The sequence below is a fragment of the Sciurus carolinensis genome, chromosome 3 (genome assembly GCF_902686445.1).
Source record: "Sciurus carolinensis chromosome 3, mSciCar1.2, whole genome shotgun sequence".
Taxonomy (NCBI): domain Eukaryota; kingdom Metazoa; phylum Chordata; class Mammalia; order Rodentia; family Sciuridae; genus Sciurus; species Sciurus carolinensis.
The window spans coordinates 52231977-52250986 of record NC_062215.1 but is presented as its reverse complement, the minus strand read 5'-3'; the positions used below and the strand labels follow the sequence as shown (position 1 = coordinate 52250986).

General features: G+C 51.3%; 2 protein-coding genes across 4 annotated transcripts; one reads left to right on the top strand and one right to left on the bottom strand.

Moving 5' to 3' along the window:
• Positions 1-1559: 1559 nt before the first annotated feature.
• On the bottom strand, positions 1560-18811 carry Zbtb4 (zinc finger and BTB domain containing 4). 3 transcript variants are annotated; one of them, XM_047544332.1, is made up of 4 exons: positions 17484-18811; positions 7488-7558; positions 5943-7024; positions 1560-5305 (listed from the first exon to the last, which is right to left on the bottom strand). In XM_047544332.1, the coding sequence occupies exons 3-4, from the start codon at positions 7013-7015 to the stop codon at positions 3361-3363; spliced, it is 3018 nt and encodes a 1005-aa protein (XP_047400288.1). In that variant the 5' UTR covers positions 7016-7024; positions 7488-7558; positions 17484-18811; the 3' UTR covers positions 1560-3360. The 3 variants fall into 3 exon arrangements, with proteins under 3 accessions (XP_047400288.1, XP_047400287.1, XP_047400289.1); XM_047544331.1 differs by lacking the exon at positions 17484-18811 and adding an exon at positions 15150-15306; XM_047544333.1 differs by lacking the exon at positions 17484-18811 and adding an exon at positions 14574-14606.
• Slc35g6 (solute carrier family 35 member G6) lies at positions 15439-18314 on the top strand. Its single transcript, XM_047543817.1, is given in 3 exon segments — positions 15439-15504; positions 17300-17362; positions 17364-18314. Coding segments are annotated over 3 exon segments (1080 nt in total).
• Positions 18812-19010: the final 199 nt, after the last annotated feature.

Sequence of the window (19010 nt, the reverse complement as noted above, 5' to 3'; positions counted from 1 at the left end):
CACTGAACCACAACCCCAGATCCCCAGCCCTTTTTATTTTTTATTTTGAGACAGGGTCTTACCAAGTTGCTTAGGACCTAAATTGGTGAGGCTGAACTCGAACTTGCAATCCCTTTTTTTTTTCAGCCTCTTAAGCCTTGGGATTATGGACCTGGTGATTTCTGACTTCTCTTGAAACAAAATTTTTTTTAAAGTATGGTAATGCCTGACCATATTTTCCTATTGATGGAAATTTGCCCACTCTGGTCAAGGTATTGGTACCAGAATTCCTCAAAGCCTCCATTTTACCTGCCTGTCCCTCCACATCAACAGAAAAACTATAGGGGAGAGGAGGACAGGAAAGGAATTGAAGTCAACGGAGAGACTAGGAGTGGAATGAGGTTGTGTCTTTTATGGCCATCACTCATTCTGTGCCTCAGTTTACTTTCAGAGTGGAAAAAGGGTTGGATCTGGTTTGAGGCAAGGTCATTCAAGGACACAGAGATCTTCTACCTAGAAATTATGCACAGCAGGATGTGTGAAATGGACTGAGTTAATGTTTCTGCCTGGAGGTCAGACCAAAGTCAGCTGGAGCCTAGTGGCTACAGCAATTACAATAAAACACCTAGAGTCAATAAGCCTCACACCAACTCAATTGCTGAAAGTTGTCCTAAGAGGGAGAATGGGGCTACAACTTACAGGATCCCTGTGGGACAGGAAGAGTATGTCCCTTTCCCCCAAACCCACCAGCCACACAAATAACTGCACCTGGCATCCCACTGTGGAGCACAGTTCATTTGTCTTGTTGGTTTATTGGCCTAGAGAGTTGGACACACACACAAATGCGGAGATAAATATTGGTCAGTTTCTCTAAATCTGGGTCCTCACTACATATAGAGCTAGAGTCTGTAGAATTCTAAATCTTGCGTGCTGTGGCACAGAACCGGTGGCCTTCCCATTCTGTCATCCCCATCTTCCCAGGGAACATGGGGAAAAGGGCAAAAACTGACAAAACTCAATCATTTTCAAATGACAAAATTGCAAAATCTTGAATTTCCAGCATCTGAAATTCAATATTCAAATTCCCCAGCTCAAATACATATATTTTAATCTCCACTTTGCCACAATCTCATTCATTGCCCAGAACCACCAAATTCTGTAAGCTATTTTCCTTAATCACATTAAAAAAAAAAAAGTCTACAATCTCAATTCTTCCAAAATGTCCATGGGTTTTGAAATTTTGACCAATTCTGAAATTGAAATTCCCTGGTCCATCCTCAACCCCTTCCATTCTCCTGTACCTGTTTGCCTCAGAGGAGTGTAGGTGAAGGGTACAGGGGGACTGTCATCACATCTGTCCCCTGCCTCCAGGCCTTCCTCAGTCTCTCTTGTGGTTCCGCTGTATATATAGATATATATAATTTGTGTGTAGATATATATATATAGATATATATATATATATGTATTCTTTATTATGTATTTTTCGCAGTTTTTCTAAAGTGCCAGAAACAAGATTTGTGGGAATTTTTAGTGATTTTTTTTTTTTTTTTTTGCATTTTCCCCTGTTTCAAATGTTTTCCCCATTAAAAATTGGAACTTGGTACATTCAGTAGGAAATTCTTCACTCAGACTGTGGCCAAGACCAAGAAAAGTGCAAAGAGACAGAGGAGGAAAGAAGGAGTGACTCCTCCCAGGTTAACATTCAGGAAGCCTGTCCAACACCTCCCCCTTCCTATAAGCTGGGAGGGAAAGAGGGGACAGGATGATGATCCTGGCACTCCCCAGATTTGCTTCCCTCTAAAAGCCATGATCTTGCCCTCTAGGCAGTTGCTGAGAGGGCAGCCATCTTGGCCCCAAAAAACAGTAGCTGAGAGAAAAGCTGCCATCTTGACAGCAACCTTTTCTCATTTTAAAACTGCACTCCTCTAATTCCCATTTGTCAAATTTTCTCCCCCAAACTGGTTCTCCCCTTGTGAGCTGTATTTTTCTGGGGGAAGAGGACAGGTGGGGGTGAAGAGAAATGTTCTTCCAATCACAGAGCAGGGAGGCCCTGTTTTCAAACAGAATTAGGAACAAACATTTCAGTCATCTCCCCCACTGGAAGGATATAGGGACCCCTGACCAGGGTTAACTAGTGCAAATTAGGGATTAGGGACTATTTAAGGTCCCTATACCCCATCCCTAGGCTGGGATCTTTGGGTGTGGGGAACTGAGTCAAAGATGGGGTGTAAGGTGCTCTTTTGGAGGGAAAGTTGGTGGGGATACCCCAAAGCCCACCAAGAAAGTAGGATGGTTCCCCCAAAACCATCTGGAGTGATTGGTGAGGAGAGCGACACTAGGGAAGATGGGGGTAAAGGTAAGGATGGAAGGTCATGTGCAAATCTTGGGCTTACCCACCCATCCAACCCCCATCATTTTTCTGGCTATTTGGTCTAGTCTGGGAGAAACCATCAGGAAAGAGGAAAAAAATGGGAGAAAGTAGATTCCTTTCTCCATTCCATATGGAGCTCTTTCCTCCTGACCCCCAAATCTGATTTAGCCCAGAAGAGGCCATATGAAAAGGCATGAAGAGGTGTGATCTATTCACCTCTTTTGCCTTGGAAGAATCTGGAGCTCACTGGATTTGAGGGTCAAGGTAAGGCCAAGATTTCCCTGGCCTGGGTTGGAAGAGTACTCAGCCATGGAACAGAGGGTTAAGCCCTCCTGTCAATACCTCCTTGACCTGGATTGGGTGAGGCTATCTCCAAAGCCCAGGAGTATGAGGAGCATGGAAGATCCAAAGGCATGGAAGTCAAGGAAGGCATGGCATCTCAATGTGAAGGAAACAGGGACAGAGAAATCCACCCTTGGGAAGAACGGAATCCAAAGCCATGTTCCCAGGCAGGTGGGTCAGGTATCACAATGGTCTGGTCCAGGCCCTGGGCCACAAAGAATGGAATGTGCTAGGAAGCATCTAGGGAAGGGCTTAGAGAAAGCTTCAGAATGAGGTGGGGATTATTAGGAGAGATGGTTTCCCCCTAGGTTTACGAATTAGGGGAGCAGGTTAGACATTCAGAGCTGGTGGGGGCCATGAGTAGAGATTCAGATAAGTATATTGCTCAGTTGCCCCAAGGGCTGGAGAAGGGATGGGAGCTGGCCCTGCCCCTCATGGGGCCATTCCCTGGAGGAAGATCGAGAGGGGAACCACCAAAGATCCCTTCCCAGGAGATGGGAAAACTACAATCTCACACAAAGCAGCCTGACTCCTGAGCTCCAGGGGCCCCCAAGTCCCTGCACAAGAGTGTGGCGGGGCTCCTAAGGGGCAGGAAAGCCAGGGAGCTGGTAGTGGTAGGGGGTTCAGGGAGGGCGGCATCTGGTGAAAGGGGGATCTGGCCCTAGAGCTCACCCCACATCTCCCTTCTGGTTTCTCTCAACCCCTGCCCTTTCCCCTTCTCCCTTAGGGGGAACTGATGGAGGAAGAGTTGGGGGAGGTGGAGTTGGGGGAGTAGGGGGTGCTGCTTGAGGATTCACTGTGTAGCCAAAGACCCCTGGTAGGAAAGGAAGGGCTCCCCCACCCTTCTCATCAGGTAGGACCATGTTGAGAGCAACTGGAAGAGCAGCCAAGTTGCTGAAGTTGTAAGGGTAGGCAGCAAGGAGCTGGGGGCCATAGACAAGTGGATAGGGCTCAGGGTAGAAGGTGACTTTGGCAGCCCCCATCCCCTCTATCCGATCCCCTTCAGAAACACCCACTAGCCCCTCACTCCCAGGTTTTCCTCTGCCTCCACTTGGTTCCCGGCCACCCCCTATCAGAGCCAGTGGAAATTCCTGCACAGGGGGGTATGCATAGCTGCCCCCTCCAGCTACTGGGGGCTCCTCGCCCCCTGAGATGACAGGGTCCTGAAGTGAGGCCATCTCAGAAGCTTCCTCAGCAGCATTCCCACCGCCTGCCTCCCCACTGGATGAGGACACTTGCATCTCCTGGGGGGCCTCTTCCTTGACATCCCCAGACCTGGTGCCAGTGCCGCCCTTAGAATAGGCAATGACAGGTGTGGGGGTGCCTCCAGGCCGCTCAGCAGCATGCCTCTGTCCATGGCGGCTCAGGGCAGCGGCTGTCTTGCACACCTTGGCACAGTGGGGACAAGTGAAGCGGGTAGAAGGCCTCCGTCCAGCCCGAGAGCTGTGGGAGCCCCCACTGTGAGCCTCCTGGTGCTTTCGCAGCTTCCTCAGGGTGGTAAAGGTCTGGGCACAGTCCCCACAGCGGTGTCTCCGCTCACCACGGACACGCCCTACTGGGCTCTCCACTGTGGGGTTCTCTTCCCAGCCCCTTCGTTCCAGCTTTTGCCTCCAGCGTGGTGGCCTTCGACCTCGGGCTATCCCACTGCCCCCACCACCGCCTCCATTGGCAGCTCCAGCCTTGCGCTTAGGTTTGTATGAATAGTAGGGCCTCCAGAGCTGGTCCTCCCCACCAGCCTTTGATTCCTCCTCCTCATCTTCTTCCTCGTCCTCCTCCTCTTCCTCTTCATCCTCCTCCTCACTCTCCTCCATCTCCTCTCCGCTCAGCTCTCCAGGACGAAGATCAGTTTCTGAGATTCGGCGCTTGACAATGGCCTCTTCCCCAATTCGCACAGTGATCTGACACAGTGGAGGTGGAGCCTGTAGCTGAGAGGGGCCCCTGCCAGGCCCTGGGGGGGGACCCCCACCCCCACCAATCCCACCCACTGGCTTGGCTGTGTAAGTCAGAGTCCTCCCAGCCCGTGGATTCCGGCCCTTGGTCTCCTCTGTGGCTGTAGCTGGCCCTGCAGCTGTGGCTGGGCTGACCAAGGTGGTGGCTGGGCTGGTGGGTGTTGCTGCAGGCTCAGGGGGAGGAGGTGGGTATTCTCGTTTCTTAGGGGGCCTTGGAGGAGCAGTGTAAGTGATTACTGAGGCAGCCTGGGACCCTCCTGTGCTGGTTGACCCACCCCCTGCTCCACCACTGCTACTGCTCCCATGGACAATGACAGAAGGAGCTGGGTGAGCAAAGGTGATGACAGAGGGTGGTGGACCAGGCTCTGGGGCAGGTGGGGGTCCAGGTGGGGGGCTAGCTGGCATTGCCACAGGGGCCGGTGTGTGGAGGCTTGGAGAAAGGGGAGCCTCAGGGGCTCCCTGGCTGTAGGTCTTGTAGGGCCGCTTGGCTGCCCGCATGGGGAGCAGGCGGTACAGCTTCAGGGTATTGAGCTTGGGCTTGTAGCCTCCATTGGGTGTCTTCTCACTGGCTAGGAGGCCCGGGCTAATGCCATGGAAGGCTCGCTGGTGGGTCTTCAGGTTATAATAGGTGACAAAGGTCTCCCAGCAGAAGATGCACTGGTACCTGGGCCAGGACAGCAGGGAACAGGGCAGGAACAGAGCCACTTGAGTCAGGGGCCCTGAAGCCAAGGTCTCATTTTCCATGTCCTCTGTAGCCCTCAAACCTATAACTCCCCTAGCCATCTTCTCACCCTCCCTTCATGCAGTTTTGCCCCATCCTGCCAGCCTCCTGAGGGGCACCACTCCCAGCCTCAACTCTTCCATCTGTGAACTGGGAATGATCACACATCCCAACTCACAAAGCCTTCTGAAGCATGAATAACAGAATGAGGAAATGACTTAAGAACAAGGACATGCTGTGGAACTACCCAGCATTGTTCTGAGTATTATAAGTACTGGTGAACATGCCTTTGTTCCCACAGTCTTCTGCTGTAAGGGTAATTCACTCTTTCCTTCCTGGCCTTCCCTATAGTGCCAAGCCAGGACACAGGTGGGCAAGGTGCTGTTAAGCATCAGCTGAAGGAACAGGCTGTGGGGGTGGGCAGTGAGTGAGTGCTGGTGAGCAGGGGCCAGGGCATAAGTAGACCAGATTGAGGATGACTTTCTAGACCTCTACATCTTCTCTCACTTGCCCAAAACCTCTGAATGCTGACTCTGGGCCCTCCTTCCCAACCCTCCACTCCTGGCCCCAGGCCACTCACCTGCGCTCCCCGGTGTGCCACACCTCGTGCTTGGTGCGGTACTCAGCCAGGGCAAACACCTTCTCACAGTAGCGGCAGGGGTACTTCCTCCGCCATGAGTGCACATTGCTGTGCCGCTTCAGGCTGGACAGGGTCACGTAGGAACGCTCGCAGGCTGCACACACGTACAGCACATGGCCACCCACTACCTTCACCACGTGCTCAGGGCCACCTCGGAAGCCCACTGGTGGGGGTAGGGCTGAGGCATTCACTCCTGCAGGACCACCAGGGCCAGAGCCCCCAGCTCCCAGCCCTGCGGATCCCCGAGTGCTGGCCCCCCGTCGACATTGGGCCTCATGGGTCTGTAGCCGCTTAGGATGGATGAAGCTTTTTCCACATCGTGGGCAAGGGAGGGGCCGACGGGGCAGCGGGGGCTGTGAGTCAGAAGTCTGGGCATCAGCCCCGTCACCCTCCCATTCTCCATCTGGCTTAGGCCCAGACCTGAAGTTGTCCTCTTCAGGCTGTGAGGTGGTCATGGGGGCTGGGGTGGGAGGTACCCATGCATCGCCTCCCTCCCCAAGGCCTTGCAGGCGGGAGATGCCCAGACGCCGACCCAGAGCTCCAATCTCTGCCACAGCTGCCCCGTCCCCTCCACCACCAGGGAGTGCAAGCCGGGCACTATAGATGAAGTTGAGGACATCAGAGAAGGCAGCTGCTGGGACCCCTGGAAGCTCAAGGACCCGGGGTGGGGATGAAGCAGAGGGAGAGGCTGGAGGGGGAGAAGAGGAGGAAGAGGAAGAAGAAGAAGAAGAGGAGGAGGAGGAAGAGGAGGAGGAAGAAGAGGCAGCTGTGGTGGTTGCAGGGTTGGGAGCTGAGCCCCCAGTAACTGGTGGGAGGGGCAGTGGGGCTGAAGCTAGCAGGGCCTCTCTGAAGAAGGGACTAGAGGCAGCCAGGACGCTGCGGTGAGCAGGGAACTTGGTGTCTCCGGCTATGAGAGTGACGTCACAGAAGAGGCCACGGAGCCGCTGCTCATTGAGCTGGCGCAAGACGGCAGGGGCATGGGATGGGTCCGTCACCTCTGCAGGTGGGGGCATGGCGCCAGCCTAGACATGGGGAAAAGAGGCCAGGGAGAGTCTCAGAGGCTGTGCAGAAGGCAGGGGCCTCTAAGACCAGGGAAGTGAACTGGGAAGGGGTCAGATGCTGCTGGTCAGAAATTGGTAGAAGGCTGAGTAACTTCAGGTCACAGAAGTTAACACTCAGCCACCCAAGTCTAACCAATGTTCAAGAACAGTATTTCTAATATGCAGGGCTAGAAGAGAGGTCAGAGATACCATAGGTCATCATAAAGGTCAAGAATTCTATTACCTTCAAAGTCTATTACCTCCAAAGTCACAGATTAGCAACATAAGCAATGGAAACCCCTCTCATTGGAAGGATAAGGAAGCTCCCACAACTACTGCCAATCATTTCCCAGAACTCCCCAACCTGGACAAAATTGCTGCCTTTGCTGGCATGCTACCCTAGGTTTAATTTTTCTTAGTTGTAGTCCTCTCGGTACCCTCTCACCTGAGAGCACAGCCAACATGGAGCGGACTGGGGGGTGGCTCAGTGAGTCCCTTCTGCCCAGCCTCTTCCTTCTGTGGAGAAACAGAAACCATGTCAGGAGAACTGAGAGGAGGAGGCAGGAAAGGGTCCTCAGGACAAGAACTGGAAACGCAGGACTGTAGGGAGTGGGCATTAGTACAGTGGTCAGGGCCAGAGAGGACACCTGCACTGCTCTGCAGACCCTGATCCCTTCCATGAGTATCTGTCAGGTTATTTGTTTAGCCTCATCCAGTCAGACCTAGGAGGTCACAAAGATTTTTGCAGAGGCTTTTTCTGCTGGCCCACAGAAGTACAGAAACAAGATAATTCACATATTTCCAATTCATCCTCTAAACAAGTCAGCAGCACAGTTCAATCCTATAGGTTCAGGAAAGTCTGTCAAATCATTTTCAAGTCCCTTTGGTCCAACCTTGGGGCTCAAAGGAAATCAAAGATTTCAATATTTTCTTTTATCACAATGGGTTTATTTATTTATTGAGATAGATTTGTGTGATTTTTTTTTTTTTTTTTGGTACCAGGGATTGAACTCTTTATATATATATATATATATATATATATATATATATATATATATATACACACACACATATATTTATTTATTTATTATATATTTATATATATATATTTGTGTGTGTGTGTGTGGTGCTGGGGATTTGAACTCGGGGCTTTGTGCTTGCGAGGCAAGTACTCTGCCAAGTGAGCTATATCCCCAGCCCTTTATATTTTACTTTGAGACAAGGTCTCACTAAATTGCTGAGGCTGATTTTGACTTTGCACTGGGATTTCAGGTATGTGCCACCACACCTAGCTCTGAGGCTGGTCTTGAACTTGTGATCCTTCTGCCTCAGTCTTCCCAGTTGCTGGGATTACAGGTTTGCCCCACACCACCAGGCCTAGTCAGTGTGAACTTCTTTATTAGACCAAGCCCCTGGCTATTCAAATTAGCAGAGGGCCTCCTCACAGGTCTCCAGTCCTCTAAATCTTAGAAAGGGTTTCTGGCTCGGGTATCAAGTGACCTCTGAAGACCACTGACAAGTGTCAGCTTGTTCTAGTCTCTAAAGGGCACTGGAAAGGCCACCAGACCAGGAGTGGAGAGCCTTGGAACCCACTTCTTATCTGAGACCTGGTGGCCAAGGAACTTGGGCTTAAAAAGCAGGGGAAATGAAACCCTTACCTCACCTCTTGCTGGAAGCCTCCTCCAAAAGGAATAGCAGGCAACCCAAATGCAAGTTTGGTACTTGTCAGTTCAAAGAGCAACTCACAGCTGTTTCCCCACCTGGGTACTATAGGGGCTTGAGTTCCCATCTTTTACTTGAATATCTGAGTTTCAGTGCTTTATCCAAAGTCATACAGAGCTGGGAATAGGAAGTGGGGTCCGTTCATTGAATTAGACCTGTTGACCTGCAAGGTCAGGCAGGTCTCTCTCATCTGCCCTCCAGGCAGCCTGGGAACTCCGACCTTTTTGCAGAGGGAATGGGCATCCTTCTGAGTGCCCCACATCATGCATATACTCATGCATGGCCTGCACCAGGAGTTCATATAATCCCCAAACACCGCAAAATGTTCTTTTCCCATTTATCACCCATACCATCTGGACTAAAAGGCCTTCTCCCCATATCTCATTTTCCTGCAAAAGACAGCTCTGATTCCTCTCCTGAACAGGAAGGAAAATGGTAAACAGAGATGATATGCAAAAGGTTTTTTTTTAACCTTTATTTATTTTTATGTGGTGTTGAGGCTTGAACCCAGTGCCTCACATGTGCTAGGCAAGTGCTCTACCACTGAGCTTTAACTTCCAGTCCCTATTTGAAAGTTTTAACAACCCTGACTGCCAGGCACAGACCAGGAACTGGTCAAGTTACTCTGTTCATGCTGTGAATAGGTTGGGAATCCTAGGGAAAAGTCCTCAACCCAAGCATGGGCTGTGATTAGACTTCCTAATTCCTTCCATGATAGCCTCTGGCCTACTGGGATCCCAAGAGTCAGCACTTTATGGCATTATTTCATTTGCTTCTCATTGCTACCCTGAAAGGTAGCAGATAGTTTATTCATTTTAAGGTGGCAGAGGCTTGGATGTACTGTATAATTCACCCGAGTAGATAAATTATCAGTAGCTGGGCTGGGATCTGATCCCAGGAAACTTGGCTTCAAAGTCAGTATTTCTGAAGACTTCACTACAACATGATGAAGGACATGTTTATAGCCCCCACCGGGGTGCCACTACTCTACCTGGAGTTTTTGTGTCACCTTTTTCCAGGTGAGCAAAAGTCAGAGTTCAATTCCACTCCCTATTCAGCCATGGCCAGCCCTGCTCACCTGCACAAGCACCCATGAGAGGCTTGGTGCTGCAGACACACAGCTGTGTGCTGACTGCCTTGACACTTGGACAAGGCCTGTCATGGTTTCCTAGAACCACAGACACTCAAAGCTGGACTGGCCCTTAGAGATCATCTAGAATCATAATTATTATGGTCTTTGTAGCTGCCATTTATTAAATACTTATGTGCAAAATATAGTGCCAAACATTTTATCTGCACCATCTCAATACCCAAAATGATCAGGTGTAAAACAGGTGTAAACAAAACAAAACAGGTGTAGAGAATTTCAACACTATAAACTCATTTCAGGTCTAGGAAATATAGTGATGCAGTGATTTGCCTGTTTTTTGTTTTTGGCAGTGCTAGGGATCGAACCTTGGGCCTTTTGCATGCTAAGCATATTTTCTAGTCCCAATCCCCTGCCCCTGGTCTCGTTGCTAACCCAGCTAGGGTTTAGATTCAGCTTTCCTGAGTTTGATTGGCCACTGCCCTGCAAGGGCTTGTGCAGGGTGGAGAAGACACTAGCTATGTGACCTCACACAAGTCACTTAACCTCTCTGTATCTAAGTTTCCTTATCCATAAGGCGAAGATGATTAATAGCTCCCATTTGTGGGGTTATTGAAACGATTAAATAATAAGTGGTAGATTCAACCAATGGAGGATTGAAAATATTCTGAAAAAAAATCATATCTGTACAAGTACAGACTTTATTTTTCTTATCATCATTCCCTAAGTACAATATAATGAATACTTACATAGCATTTACATGGTGTTAAATATTATAAGTAGAGATAACTTAAAGTATACATAGGTTAGATACAAATATTATGCCATTTTATGTAAGGGACTTGAGCATCCAAGGATGTCGTATCTGTGATGAGCCCTGGAATCAATTTCCTTGATTTCCTATCAAGGTAGATTGTACCTTGTCTTGGAACTCAGGCCTGGAAGATGGTAGGGGGAAGTGGTGAAAAACAAGAGGCAGAAATTGGGCTTCAAGGGAAATGTGGTGGCTTTCCGGTTTTAGGTTTCTTATTCTCACCATTCCTCTACTCTTGACAGCTTGTGTGACCTCTGAGGTGCCACTATGGTGGGCATCTGAGCATGGCCACCAGACATGCTCCACCTCTTGTTCCCTCTGCACAGAATGTTCTTTCCTTCAGATAACTTCATACCTCACAGCTTGACTCAAAAAGTCCCGTTACTCCCGGGACTTCTCTGGCCACCCCCACCTCCCAAAACTTCATATCTTCCTACCCTACTTTATTTTTCTTCTTGGAACTTAGTAAAACACATTGCTCATTTATCTCTAGAAGGTAGACTTCAAGGCTGGCAACAGTGGGAATTTTTCTCCAGGCCTGAGCACAGTGTCTAGCACACAATTCGGGGGGTTAAGAAATTTTTTAGGAGCTGTGTGCGCAACTCAGTGATAGAGTGTTTGTTTAGCATGTACAAAACCCTGAGTTCAACACCAGTAACACACACACACACACACATTATTCTGATAAATGAACGAACTTGCCCTCAAAGTCTGCTTGAAGGCTGTCTATCCTCAGGAAGAGAGCCATCCTCAGTGCCACATTGAGTCAGCAAGGAGCTGGGAATGATGATCATAACTTGACCACTACACAAGGGTATACACAATTTGATAGTTTCCAAGGGCTGCATTGCCTCATTTAATCCTTGAAATGGTCATCCACAATAGGTATTTTTATTCTCACAATTCTATAGAAGAGGAACCAGAGAGGGATGTTCCTTGATCAAGGTCACACAGCTTGTAAATAGCAGAGACAAGATTCAAATTCAGGCTGGGTCCACCCCAGATGTTAAATCTTTTCCTCTGTCATTCTGCTGGATCCTGCCCTGAAGGGGCCTACAGCAGGGCAGCTGGTTACATAAATCACTACACAAGGTCTCACGTGCTAAGTGCTAAATGTGTCATGTCTGACTCCACCCTTTCCCTCGCTCCCAAATCCAGCAGTCACCAAGTCTGGCTGAAACTGCAGCCGAGCTTGGGAATGGCTCTGGAAGTTTTCTTCTCAACCCGAGTTTGGGTCCCGAACAGGTCCTTGTTAACACTTCCATGGTCCAAGGCCCAGCTATCCCTCTGCCTTTAGGCTTACCTCTCCCATCCAGCTTTACTCCCACTGGGAGTCAGTGTTCCTGTTGGCAGTTCAGGTACTAACACTGCTATGTTCAAAAACTGTCCCTAGACCTCACTCACTTCAGAATGAAGTTCAAATTCCTCTACCAGGCACTCAAGGGCTCTGGTCCAGCTCCAAGCTCCCCTTAATCTTGCCTCTGTTATTCTTTCTTCAAACACCCAGTGTGCTCTCCAACCTCTACATGTTCCACCTCTGTGCTTTTGCCTCTGCTGGGTCTCCTGCCAGCAATGCCCTTTCCGTAACCTCTTCTCAACATCCCTCCAAAATGTTAAGATCAAATCAAGTGTTTTCTTCTTTTTGGCCCTCCCTGACCCACAGAACGAAGACAACCTTTCTTTCCTTTGACTTACCAACATTTTGTGCCCCTCTGACCAGCCCCTGTGTTATTATATAGTAACAGATCTTTAGGGTCTCAAGCACTGGACTGGGATTCCCGAGAGCACTACCTAAGCATTCTGGTCTCCTGGTGAGATGCTGAGTTCTGCAGAAACTGGGGAGAAATGTGTGGTGTGTGTGTGTGTGTGTGTGTTTGTGTGTGTGTGCGCGCGTGCGCAAGCACACACCCCTGCGAGAGAGGTCCACTAAAAACTCCAGAAAGGCAGCAGAATACAGAATTAAGAGCACAGGATCTGGAAACTGACTGCTTGGGTTCAAATAGAGTTTGAATCCTCTTACTAGCTAAGTGACTTTGGGCAAATTAATAACTTCTCTGGGCCTCAGTTGCCTAATCTGAAAAAGGGAGGTAATCAGAGTACCTACCATGAGGACTAGATGAGCAACAGTAAGAAAAAGCACTGAGAATGGTGCCTAATACTCAGTCAGTATTAACCAAGTGTTTATAGCCATTGCTATTAGTGAAACCGGAAGGGGATTCTCTGCTGGCAGAGGATCTGGCCCAGGCACAGCCCCCAAACTGAAGCTAACATTCCAGGTCTGCTTCCCAGGTGTCATTGGTAGGTAGGACACATAATTAGAGCAGTTTTACAGATGTGGAACTGAGGCTCACTTAGGCAAAGTGCCAGTGAGTCTCAAAGCCACCAGAACTCTTTAGTTCCAGTGTGGGGCTTCTGTCTTGCACCTGTTATGCAGGCTTCACACAGCAGCCAGCCTCCTTCCCGCCCCCATACTGAAGGATCCAGCCACAATGCCCTCTTGCCCCCATATATATATGCATTTCCACAGGCCAGGAGAAGTACACAGTGTCATGCACAATTGGAGCATGCACGCATGTGCACACACACATGCCCCTACAGAAGGCCCAGGCCCCAAAGGTGAGGAAAACCTGTTCTGAGGAATCTGCCTAGTGAGCGAATTCTGTTCAAGGCCCTTCCACCTTCTTCCAGTCACAGGAGTGGGGCCCAGTGTGCGTCACAGATACCCACAAGGGGGGTAGAGAGAGGGAGAAGGCAAAGTAGGAGGAGGAGACTGAAAACTTCATGTTTCTTTTTTCCATTTCAGTGACAAAAGTCACACCCGGTCTTTACATAAACATGCCCAAGGAGTCACACTGTCTAAGCTCATTTCCCTTGCAGGCGCCAGGACTCTCCTCTCAGTGACCCTGACAAGCTGGGTGAGGGGCAAGCACACAGACCCTACAAAAGAGATGTGCCAACCTGACAACACCCATGCCTCCTGCCCTTACTCTGCCCCATATTTATCTCCCTGTCTTCCCATAACATCTCCTCTGCAGCTCCACACCGCCACTTAAGCATACAGAAGGTAGGCACTCATACACAGTTTGCGGCTGGTCTCTTGGGTCTGAGGCCCACATTGCCCTTGTCATGCCACCTCCCTCCCCACAAGTGTTTTCTGACCAGCTTGCCTCCCAGCCCAACAGCCCGGACAGGATCCCACAAACAACGTCACAAAAGAATTCAGTGGAGAATGTTGCAAACACACAACCTTCCTCTTGCTTGGCTGCCCACGATCTCATAAACACAACTTTCACATCCCACCCAGAATCTTTCACACCAGTGCCAGCTGACCCACTGGCTCCAGAGACACACCCTGGGGTTTATCAATCCCCTTGTGATCCAGGGGATCTGAGTTCTAGACGTGTAGCCCCTATGCAACTCGCTCAGCACAAACACACAAACCCATCCAACGGTTTGTCCTCACCACAAGTAGACCACACCTTGGCAGGGCCACAGAAATGAGACCTAGATGTGATACCTTAACTCGAGGGTCCACAATTGCCCCTTCAAAATGGGTATATACACCCTGCATTCTGGAGCCCTCCATAAGAAGTACATCGTGCCAGCTATAAAGAGAACAAGCGTTCATAAACAGTTCAAATATGCAGCACAAAATATACATGCAAGAAAACACAGGCTGGTAGAGAACATACATACAACCTTACACCGAACAAACTCCGCACTCAGCGCATTGTGCCCTGCTTAGAATGCCCATCTGTCACCCAAAGCCATAGGGCCACATCTTGTAAGTAATTTTGCCCCACAGCACTGGACACCCCTACTGGCTTTCTATTTCTATGGCCCAGGGAGGGCCCTACCGGGACCCCTGACTGCCAGAGGAGCAAACGGTGGTGCCCAAAGCGGTTTACCTTGCCCCACAACACTGCAAGAGACACAATCTCCAAGACTCACAGCCACAACCCTGCCCCGACGGCGCGACGGTTCCAGGGCTCCTGCTCGCACTGCGCACCCCAAGCACCCTGCACACCCCAATTCTGGGGCGCTCGGCGGCCCACCCCTCCCCCTCTCTGCCTGGCTCCTACGCCATCACCCTCCCAGCAGCTTGCAGCGCTTGCCTGGTCTCACACCCGCCCCACCCCACCCCCAATCTGCCCCCCGCAGGGAGGGGGACTTTAGGCTGCAGAATTAACCCTTCAAAGGGGGAGTGAGCACGGCCCCTTCCACGGCCCGGGGCAATCGCGTCCCCAGTCCACCGCTCCCTCGGACGCCATACCAGGGCCCCCTTAGTCGCCCCCCAGCGCCATGCGTGCCCGGGGGCGGGGCCAGGCTCAGTCCTCGACCCCTGAGCCCCCAGGTCAACTCGAAAGGGGCGCGGTAGCGGCCCGGGGTGCGGCTAGGGCCCCCACGGCGCCGGGCAGCGGGGAGGGGGCCCGGCAGTTGGCTCCGGTCCGCCCTGGCCCTGCCCGGTTCGCCTCGGGGCCCACCTGACTGCGATGGCGCCGCGTCCGCCAGGCCCGGCTCATCACCGTGGCCGCCCCCGGCCGCTCCGGTTTCGCCCGCCTCCAGCTCCGGCTCCGGCTCCGGCTCCGGCCCTGGCCCCCCCAGCGCCCGGCCCCGGCCCGGCCCCGCCGCCGCCGCCGCCGCCGCTGACATCATCGGCTCCCCCCGCCCCGGTCCTACCCCCACCCCCACCCCCGGAAACAGTCCCCCCCCAGCACCGCCGCCGCCGAGAGGAGGCCGGCGCAGCTCAGCAGACACCGACACAAGGCTGCAATGTACGACGGCCTTCGCCCGGGCGATCCCATGCAGGAAAACGCGAGGCGCAGGGCCACCGGGAAGGTGGACACACAGCGGGGCGCGGGCCCGGCTGCAGTGTCTCTGCAGGGACACACGGCCACTCACTCCCTAGGAAGAAACACCCTCACCCCTGCCTTTTCTCCAGAACGCCCTTCACTAAGGTGTGCAATCGTCTAATAGTATACACACACTCTCTGGGCCACATATATACAACATGGCAGACTCACAGTTCTACCCACTGGGAACCAAAGACCCAGCTAGGGCCAGCACACTCACAGGGCAGCCCTAGACACAGATACAGACACACACACACACACAGACACACACACACACCAGAAGTGTGCAAGTGCATGGCAAGGAAAATCCCAAGCCCTAGGAACAGGCACTCATCAATGACCACAAGTGCAGATGAACACACAGCTTGGTACTTTGTCTCCACTAGTGGAAATATCCACATCAATATACTTTGTGCATGAATGCAGAGGCCCTGGTGTGGGCCTCCTTGGACAGCACCAGCAAAACACCAGGTAGAAGCACACACAGAAGAAATACATTACTGAAACTCCAGAGGGACAATCCCAGAGACTCTTCCCTGGTGCTGGAAAGAACTCAGGAGACAGAGGAGCGAAAACTCAGAGTTTCTCTCCTTAAAACCTTTGTGAAACAAAGGAAGACATAAATAAACAAATGAATCTAAAGCCAAAGAAGTATCACAGAGCCAGTCATAGAAAGATTACATGCCTGTAATCATGATGGCTGAGGTAGAAGGATTACAAGTTTAAAGCTAACCTAGGTAATTTAGTGAGACCCTGTCTCAAACTTTAAAAAAAGAATAAAAATCTGGGGATGTAACTCAGTGGTAGCGTGCCCTGGGTTAAATCCCCAGTACCACCAAAATAATAATAATAACAATAATGAATATATTATTGTTATTATTATTATTACAGAGAGAAGCTGGGTGCAGTGGCTTACACCAGTAATCCCAGGGACTTGGGAGATTGAGGTAGGAGAGTTGAAAGTTCAAGGTCAGCCTCAGCAATTTAGGAAGATCCTTTCTCAAAATAAATAAAAGGGGGACTGGGGATGTAGCTCAGTGGTAGAGCGTTCCCAAGTTCAATCCCTATTACCCCCCAAAAAATAGAAAGAGGAAATCAGACACACTTTGGAGTCATGGTAACAAAGATATGAAACAAGCAGAATTAGAATTCATGAGAAAATAGCCACCCCCCCCCACACCCCAGGAAGGTTCCAGAGAAGAACCCCACCCCCACTCCAACCAGGTCACAATGGCTGGAGCTCTGAGGGGCTCAGGCCCCCTGAGCCAGGAGGAGAGGAGGAAGTCCAAGGAAAGATGGTGAGTATAGGGGCCAGGGGGCATAAGGGGCATAGGGAACCCAACATACTGCTCCTGGTAACTCCCCTTCTTCTCCCCTAAAACTTCCCAGTGGTCCTAGAGACACATACAAATGAAACTCATAATGATGTACCCAGATGTCCCTGGAGCTTGTGACATCACACGGATACGTAGCATCTACACAGCACTGGAAGCTGCCTCCCCTTTCTCGAACCAACAGAGCATCCCTGAGTCCTCCTTTTTCTCCTCTCAAGAATAACCTACCCAGAGAAACACGATACTCCTGGATCACTCACTCCCAACTTCCTGCTTTAGATGCTAAAGGCCCACATTGTACCACTGCATCCATCTTTCAGGTCCTTTCAGGCCCTTTGAGTTCCTCTTCTGTTCTGCAGGGTCCCAGACCCCAGCCTGGCATTCACCTTGCCTCAAGTTCCCTGGGCTGTGACTGCCCTCATGCCGGAGCTCCTTTCTCCCTAACAGGCTGGCAGTCACCCCTACTTCAACCTGCCGGACTTCACCCAGCCATCGCCGCCCTCCACTCCGCCCCAGCCTCCCCTCGCACCAGCGCTGCTGGCCCTCGGATGCAACCAAGGGCCTGCTTGTTGCCCTGCTGGGTGGGGGCCTGCCTGCTGGCTTCGTAGGCCCCTTCTCCCGTATGGCTTACCAGGCTTCCCACTTGCCCTCGCTGGAGCTGCTCATCGGTCGATGCCTCTTCCACCTCCCCATTGCCCTGCTACTTAAGCTGCGTGGTGACCCACTGCTGGGACCTCCTGATGTCCGGGGCCGGGCCTTTCTCCATGCTCTACTCAACGTTCTCAGCATCGGATGTGCCTACAGTGCGGTTCAAGTGGTGCCTGCTGGCAATGCCGCCACTGTTCGTAAAGGTTCTTCTACCGTGTGCTCTGCTCTCCTCGCCCTCTGCCTTGAGAGTCAGGGTCTCAGTGGCTACGACTGGTGTGGCCTGTTGGGCAGTACCCTGGGATTAATCATCATTGTGGGACCTGGACTAGGGACACTGCAGGAGGGGACAACAGGACTCTATACTGCCCTGGGCTATGTGTTGGCTTTCCTAGGAGGCCTGGCTCTATCACTGGGGCTTCTGGTCTACCGCTCCCTGCACTTCCCCTCCTGCCTACCAACAGTGGCCTTCCTATTTGGCTTGGTGGGCCTAATGGGCTCTGTGCCAGGCCTCTTTCTGCTACAGACCCCTGTGCTACCCAATGACCCTCTGAGTTGGAGCTGTGTGGGGGCAGTGGGGATCCTTGCTTTGGTCTCCTTTGTGTGTGTGAGCTATGCAGTCACCAAGGCCCACCCTGCCCTGGTATGCGCTGTCCTGCACTCTGAGGTGGTAGTGGCCCTGATGTTGCAGTATTATGTCCTCTATGAGACTGTGGCACCTTCTGACATAATGGGGGCAGGGGTCGTGTTGGGCAGCATTGCCATCATCACTGCCCAGAACCTCAGCTGTGAGAGGGAAGGGCAGGTGGAGGAATGAGATCAAACTTGAGAGCCTGGGGGTTGGGGGGGGACAGGGGTAAATAGGAGACTGGAATACAAACATGGGAGAACAAATGCCTGGAAAAGAGCTGGTGTGGGAGAGGGACACCCCTCAAAGTCAAAGGTGGAGAGGGATATTCGGAAGACCTGGCACAAGCCTGGGGACCAAGGAATATGGAGTCTAGGCTAAGTCCTGTGAATCAGGGAATAACTAAGGAGTAATGTCTCAGATCCAAGGGGCTAATGCAGGCTGGCTGTGGGCCACAGGGAGGATTTCCCTTTGCAGCAGAGAAGGGCATTGGGGCAGAAGTGTGCCAGCAGCGGCATTCAGGCTAACAGAGCCAGCAGCTGCACTGGGGGGAGGGGAGTGGGCCTTTTTCCCTTAGGCGATGGTTTCCTTTCCTCTTGGTTCTGCCCCCTCCCAAGGTGGTGACGTGACACTGACATCAAACAAGGATCATTCTAAATGTGGCTATGCAATTGGTGTCATCTCTGCTTTGGAGGGAGAGTGGAAGTCCTACACCTCTCTTATTGGAGAATCCCTTGGGATCCCCGCCCCCCCCATCTTATTTCTGAAATATCCTATAAAGGGAGGATTTCCTAATGTTCGGGTTCCTCGAACCCCCCCCCCCCGCCCTCAAATCCCCTAGGACTGTAGTGTTCCGCCCCATGGCTAATCTGCTTTTCCCGGATT